Genomic DNA, 7,543 nt, shown 5'->3' with positions numbered 1-7,543 from the left:
CCAAGACCCTCAGGCCCTTGGCAGCCGGGGTGGGACGGAATGTCTCCACTCTGTGTTAGAACCACTGTGATGTTCTCCCACTTTGAGACATGAAGGGTCCCTTCTCCAGGGCACGTGACTTTTTTTAAAAAAATATATTTTATTGAAATATAATTCATGTGTAATGAAATACACAAAACTAAAGTGACATGGGTCAGTGCATTTTTTTTTTTTTTTAGCAATGTTTTCTCTCCTCCCCTCCTACCCTGATAACCAACAGTTTCCTTCCATGTATAAACCTTTCCTTGACTTTTTTACAATAATGAACTAATACTGTATTTGTTCTTCTGAGAGTGACTTATTTCACTCAGCATGATGTCCTCCAAGTTCATCCGTGTTATGCGGTGTTTTGCAGATTGTACATCATTCTTTAGGGTTGCATAGTATTCCATTGTGTGTATGGACCATAGTCTGGTTATCCATTCCTCAGCTGATGGACACCTAGGTTGTTTCCATCTGTTTGCTACTGTGAATAGCAGGGCACATGACTTCTGCCCTTTGCAGCCACCAGTTTGTCCAGCGAGAGCCTGCCTCAGGCCGTTGGAAATCTAGGGCCAAGTGGCATGACACTGGTGGCAGATGGCAAAGATGCCTCAGCTGGAAGATCTAGAAGCTCAGCACCTGCAGTCTGAGGTCATTGGCACATTCCCTCTGCAGCCCATGGGGCTCCTTTTCCCTCACTGTTCCCTCTGGGCAGGGACACCCTATTCATGGTGACAGCCCACGAACTATGTGTGGCGTGGTAGCATCGATGCACTGTCCCTGAGGGCCTGCCGGGGGCAGCTACCTCAGTCCAAGGCTGCCAGCGTAGGACTTCATGGGAGAGCTGATAAGGCGTCCCATCTCCTGTAGTTCCGTGGGATGGGCTTGCTTGATGGGCTGGCACGAGGAACACACTTCGGGGGGAAGCAGGCTGATTTAGGAGGCACCTGCATGGCATGAGCAGTTTGCTGTTGGCTGAGAAACCCAAAGGTTGGCAGTTCAAATCCACCTAGTGGCTCCATTGTAAAGATTACAGACAAAAACACCCTGTGGAGCGGTTCTGCTCCATCAGGCTGGGTCGCCACGAGTCAGGAACTGGCTTGACGGCACGTAACAGCATAGCAGACGATGGGGACCTGTAGGCTTGGGGGCCTAGTCCAGGTCCGTCCTGTGGGAGCTTCGCCGCAGCTTTCACACCCTCCCCCCACTCTGTGAGATGGGCAGCCCGCCATCTCATGCGCCGGGGTGGCCAGCACCTTTCCGGGCACGGATGCTGGCCCCTCGGGAAGCTCGGCCCGAGCCCCTTCCGTCTCAAGCATTAGCTTGAGCTTCCACTGACTGGAGACATCTCAGCCCCCACCCCATGCTGCTCTGTACCAGGCAAGTTCTGCATTTTGTGGGGTCCAACCGAGGCTCCACACAGAACAAACGTCTGACTTCTCCTTGGCACTGTTTGCCCGGGGGTGGTGCAGACAGACCCGTACCTGCCTGTGTCCCCAACTCAGAGCAGTGTCCCATCTGCACTGACCATGCTGGCCATGCGCCTTACATGCAGTGACCGTGCTGGCCATGTGTCCTGCCTGGCAATCCCATGCCGACCACGAGTCTCACCTGCACTGACCGTGCCGGCCACGCACCCTGCATGCACTGACTGTGCCGGCCACACGTCCCGCCTGCACTGACCATGTGGGCCCTGGGTCTGGGTACCACACAGGCAGCCCTAACCTTACCACACTCCTGTTCTCTCTACCCTAGTGCCCTTCCGGGAGGCCCCGGCGTACTCCAACAGAAGGCGGCGGCCGCCCACCACGCTGGCCGCGCCCCGGGTGCTGCTACGCTCCAACAGCGACAACAACCTCAATGCCGGTGGCCCCGATTGGTCTGTGTGCTCCACGGCCCCCTCGCACCGCAGTCTCTCGCCACAGTTGCTACAGCCCATGCCCAGCACCCCGGATTGTGCCGGGAAGACCCTCGGGAGCTACACCCCTGGACCCCGCAGCCGGTCCCCGTCGCTCAACAGGCTGGGTGGTGCCGGCGAGGACGGCAAACGGCCACAGCAGCTCTGGCACATCGGGTAAGGAGCCCTTCAGAGCCCGGACAGCAGGGTTAGGGCCAACGGAGTGGCCAGGCTGAGGCCGGCAGGATGGTCGGGCTGGAGCTGGTGGAATGGCAAGAGCTGTGAGCTGGCAGTGGCCAGACTTGCCTGTGGCTGGCAGGGTAGCAGGATTGCCACTGGCACCAAAGACAGGCCGCCACACCCTTTGGTCCTAGTTTAAGTTTGAGACTCACCCAAAGGCGATGGAAAGCCTGCTTTCTTCTGAGTCCACATGTTGGGAACGCTTCCAAGCGTGTCTGCCCGCTGACCCTACAGAGCCACCTCTGAGGTCATGATCCTGCATGTCATGGTCATGGTGACTGCTCGGGACAGAGCTCGATCAGCGGGGAGGCTGGGCCTAGCCTGCCGGGTGGCTCAGGTTCTGCTGGGAGGCCGGCCGTCTTTCCTTCCTGCACCTTGCCTCCCAGTCCTCAGCAGGGACTGAGGGGAGGGAAGGTAGCGCTCCCCAATGGCACGTTTGCAGAGCTGCCGTGGTGGAAGTTCATGGCCGCTCTGCCAGTGAGAACCTGGCCTGGACGAGACCCGGCAGCTCAGAGGTGGAGTTGTGTGCCAAGGCCCATGTTCCTTGTGGTAACGGTAGCAGCCTCTCTGACGGCGTGCGTGCACTTTGAGCACCCACATCCACATCACATCAGCAGCACTGAGGCAGCCTGGCGGGGGGCTGCGCCTGGTCCCTGTGTCAGAGGGGCAGACCCAGCCGCACAGGGCAGACTTGAGGGGAGCAGGACCGCCCTGGGCCGCTGACTGGGGTCTGAATCCTCCCCCGGTGCTCTGCCTCCCAGGAAGCAAGAGGGGCTGCATTCGCGCTCAGACCTTGCGTGCCACTGTCGGTGTCTCCAGAATTCCTTGAAGATCAGAACAGGGGCTGCCTTGGGCCACCTTGTTGTTGGCCTCAGGGCTGCGCTGGGTGCCGGAGTCGCTGTTAGCACCCCTTCGCGCTCTCACCCGTGTCTGTCAGCCCAGTGCCTCATCTCAAAGGGATGGCTGACTGTCCCCAGGTACCGCTGCCATGCAGAGCAGAGGCAGGACTCCAAACCAGCTCCCTGCTGACTGGCCATCTCTCTGAGCTCTCCTCGCCATGGCACTGGCTCCTGCTGGCTCTGTGGTTTGGGGCCATTTGAATGTGCCTGTTGGTTCTTGGTCTGCCCGCCCCCCACCCCCACTTCTGTCTCTTGCCTCCTTCACAAGCCCCTGGTCTCTGAAGGACTTGGATTTGCCCAGACTGCCTGGTGTGTTTGGGGGCCCTGGTGCCGTATCTCCAGCTAAGATAGGGTTGGAGAGAGGAACAGTCGCCCCCTTCTGCAAGCCTAGTGTATGTCAGGGGCTTAGGGCTGGCAGGGAGCCCTAGGTGGGTGCCAGTGCTTCCTGGGGGCCCAAGGGGAGCTTAATGCTCTGACCTTCACCTGCAGGCCAGGCTTCAGAGCTGCAGCACAGAGCCTGTGGGTGAGGGTGCCATGGGCGCCCAAGCCTCTTGGCCCCTTGGTGGGCTGCAGGGCCTGGTGGTCTAGAAGCAGGATGGCTCCAAGCTCACATCATGCTGTAGAGCTGACACCCCCCCTGAGCCAGTTCACTGGCAAATGGTGAGCTCCAGTTTCCAGCTCTGGGCTAGATTCTCGCTGGGAGGAGCCCCAAGGGAGAAGTCCCAGGTGCTAAGAACAGTTTAAAGCTAAATTAAAGGGTTCCCCAGAGGCGGCAACTGCACTTTACGCTGTTAGCTGGAATTATGACTGTAATTTTAAAGAGAGTGTGTCCCCTTCCCCAGTACGAAATCCAACAAGAGAGTAAGGTAGTGTGGTCCTCGCTTGCACAGTACTGCTCAGGGGGAGTGAAAAGAGCAGCTGGGACCCATCACAGGGACCCTTCCTAACACTTCCTCGTGGCCTGTGCTTGCGTCTGCGTGCATGTGTGTGCATGTGTGCACACTCCTGTGTACTTCTGTGTGTGCATGCATGTGTGTATACTCACGTGCATGTGTACATCGTGTGTGTTTCTGTCTGGGTGCTTGTGTGCATGTGTGTACATTGTGTGTGTGCCTGCATTTTTGTGAGCATTTGATGTGCATTTGTGTGCACATTTTATGTACATGTGTGTACATACATATGTGTATGCTTTGTGCCCATGTGTGCGTGCATATGTGTATATTTGCGAATGTCAGTGCACATGTGTATGCATGTTTTTGTATGCTTGTGTGCATGTGTGTCCATTTTGTGTTTCTGTGTATGTGCTTATACGCATGTATATGTCCATTGTGTGCGCATTAGTATCTTTGAGCGTTGAGCATGTACATGGATCATGTGTGTGCACATGTGTGTGGACATGTGTGCATGCATGTGTATATGAGATAGCTTGAATTCTCACCGGCTGGATACTGGCTTCTGGTTCTCCCATTGGGTGCTGTGTAACCTTAGACAAATTACTTTACCACTCTGAGCCTCATCTTTGTTGTCTGTAAAATGGGATCATAAAATGCCATCTTCGGTTATTCTGAGGATGAGGCCATTTCTGGGGTGCTTAGCATACCGTCTGGCAGGCAGCCTGGTGCTCAGCCTATCCCAGGGGACTGCTGGCAGTGAGGGGCTCGCCAGACATAGGACTTTTAGCAGTGGAACTAGATGGTTGGCCTACAGGACTGCGGACCCACTGCCTGCCCAAGGCAGGGGCTCAGGCTGACCTGCTGACACCTGCTGGCCGGGCAGCACCCTGCCCTGTCCTTCTTCCCCCTTGGCCCATCCAGGCCTCCCGTGTGACCACCTCCTCTCACTGGCCTGGGCCTCAGCAGCCCTCTCGGCCAGAGCCCTAATCACAAAAAGTTGTGGATCTTGTTGTCGACGCAAGGGTACAGAAACCTAGGTCAGGAATGCAGTGGACATGTGGACGTGGCTACGGCCAGCCTCTGGCCAAGCACTCAGGCAGATGGGCTGGAGGTGGCCTGAGGCCCCACCTGGCCTGCCCCTGCCTCCTACCAACCTCCTTGCTGCCACTGCTGACTGCCCCCTGTGTAGCCGGCCCTAGTTAGCCAGCTGATCCAAAGCCAAAGACACCCCCCCCCCCAGGATAAGATGGTGCTTGGAGCCCTCTCCTGACAGCTGGCTGTCTAGCAGCGTTCTGACGAGAGAGAGGCTACAAGGATGCTGCAGGGTGAGGCTGGGCTGAAGGTCAGAGCAGCTGAAAGTGAGGGCCACCCTACTGACAGCGAGTCGTGAGCATCACACGCCCAGCCCCACCCTGGCCCTTGCTGTTCCTCATTGCCCAGCCCCCGCAAGGGAGCTCAGAGCCCTTCTGTCATCTGTGGTCCCCGTGGTCCCCTGTGGTCACCTATCTGTGGTCCCCGTGGTCCCCTGTGGTCACCTGTCTGTGGTCCCCGTGGTCCCCTGTGGTCACCTGTCTGTGGTCCCTGTGGTCCCCTGTGGTCACCTGTCTGTGGGCCCCGTGGTCCCCTGTGGTCACCTGTCTGTGTCCCCACGGTCCCCTGTGGTCTGTAGTCCCCACGGTCTCCTGTGGTTACCTGCATCCCCATGGTCACCTGTGGTCACATGTCTGTAGCTTCCATGGTCACCCGTGCTCCCCTGTGGTCACCTGTCTGTGGTCCCCATGGTCACCTGTGGGCCCTCCTGCCACTCCCTCCCCGTGTTCTTCCACCCTGTCCTCAGCCTGTTTGCTGCCAGTTCTCTTTGGTTTGGGGCTCTGGTTCAGAGAGGCTGTGGACCAGCTGCCTCAGGCGGGAGGCGCTGCACACCTGGTGTACAACAGCACCCTCTGGGGGCGCTTACTGGCATGGCCAGACCATCTTACTAAGTAGATGCCAGAGAGAGGGTTTGGGGCTCCCCTCCCACCCTGTCTCTCACCCGGGGGCATGGAGGGGAGGATCTGAGGGTCTGCCAGAGCCTTCTAGCTACCCAGATGTCTGACCGGTTCCTGCCCGGGTCAAACAGCTGTCTTTGTGATTACGCACAGTCGGCACTGGGGCTGAGGGCTGCCTGGCCTCCCCCCACCAGGGAGCATTCTGCCCCCACCTCGCATACAAGTTTCCCACGTGGGTTTAGCCCACGGGCTGTGGATTACCTGCTGGGGGCTCACCAGCCCTTTCAAGCCGGGACATCCTGGCCTCTCTCAGGTGGGTGAGGGAAGCCCACCTTCCACCGGGTAGGGGACGAGCTGGCAAGTGCACCCTACCTGGCAGAGCCTGACGGGGCTGCAGGAGGCCTGCCCCTCCCGTGGCTGTTCCCTGGACCTGGTGTTGGAGCTGAGATGTGTGGGACTCACAGCACCCCCGTGTGTGTCAGAGCAGAGCTATGTCTGTGCGTTTCCAGGGCACGATTTTTTCAGAATGGGATCACCAGGCTGTCTCCTGAGGCATCTGGGTGGACTCAAACCTGAACCTTCTCAGTTAGCAGCTCAGTGTATTCACCCTTTGCATAGGGATTCTGTTTGAGCCTCAAGGGGGATGAAGTGGCAAGAGGGGCCTGCTGCCCAGTGCAGGGGGCCTGGGCCAACCCAGGAAGGTGCTGCTGTTGACGTGAGCAGGGCTGGCTTCCAGTTGTTAATGTCACTGCCCAGGTGGGGAAGGCCCTGGGTCCAGAGATTAGCACCTCAATCAAAGGAGAGGTGTCCACTGAGAGGGCGTGACCATTCAGAGATCACAGCCCAACCCCTTCCAGTGCAGCTGGACCAAGGGTTCTGGAAGGTTCCGAAAGGTTCCAGATGCCAGGACTTGCAGTGATGTCTGGGCTTGCCCTGCATACCTGCTCCTGGGGAGGAAGCCCCTTCTTGTCAGTTGTGTGGGTGTGAAGGCAGCTCCAGGGTACCCTCTGGCTTCTGGTATGTGTCCACCCCTGTCTGTCCTGCTTCTTGCCTCCCTGGGGATGTGTGGACCAGGGCACTAAAGCGCGACACCCCCAGGGGGAGCAGGGACCTAGTTTCCTCATCCAGCCACACGGTGCTTGCTTCTCCACGATGGGAGTGCTGTGGTGGCTGCTCCTCCCTTGTGCCCTGTCCTGACCCAGAAAGGGAACAGGAGGAGGGGAAGGGCTGGGCTGGCGGGCAGAGGGTTGGTGTGACAGGCGCTGGGCTGCATGTGGAGGCAGGAGGCCACCTGGGATGATCCTTTGTCTCCCTGTGAGGGTCCTCAGCTGCCTTCCTACCACCTGCACCCAGAGTGTACGTGGCATGTCACCTGGAGCTGGGGAGTGAGGAGCAGCCAGGCTCCGTGTTTGTGGTGGCTGCCTGGTGGGGAGAGGCCCTGACAAAGGGGCCTCCATCCCGACGTGTCACTGCCCTCCCTCATGTACTCAGTGGATGGTCAGTAGCTGCTACCCTGTGACAGGTGGTTGACTAGGTGTAGGAACCCTGTGACAGGTGGTTGACTAGGTGTAGGAACCCTGTGACAGGTGGTTGACTAGGTGTAGG

The 7,543-nt window shown here is 58.2% G+C and overlaps 1 protein-coding gene across 1 annotated transcript in view; it reads left to right on the top strand.

The window, feature by feature from the left end:
- SHANK2 (SH3 and multiple ankyrin repeat domains 2) overlaps nt 1-7,543 on the top strand; it is a 626,142-nt gene that overhangs the window by 251,958 nt on the left and 366,641 nt on the right. The window contains exon 9 of the mRNA XM_007949326.1: nt 1,777-2,095. Coding sequence (XP_007947517.1) covers nt 1,777-2,095 — 319 coding nt within the window. The remainder of the gene's footprint in view (nt 1-1,776; nt 2,096-7,543) is intronic.

This window comes from Orycteropus afer, unplaced genomic scaffold (assembly GCF_000298275.1).
Source record: "Orycteropus afer afer isolate SDZICR_OR568_19922 unplaced genomic scaffold, OryAfe1.0 scaffold00244, whole genome shotgun sequence".
In the NCBI taxonomy this organism is placed as follows: domain Eukaryota; kingdom Metazoa; phylum Chordata; class Mammalia; order Tubulidentata; family Orycteropodidae; genus Orycteropus; species Orycteropus afer.
This window is presented reverse-complemented; position numbering and strand designations above follow the sequence as displayed.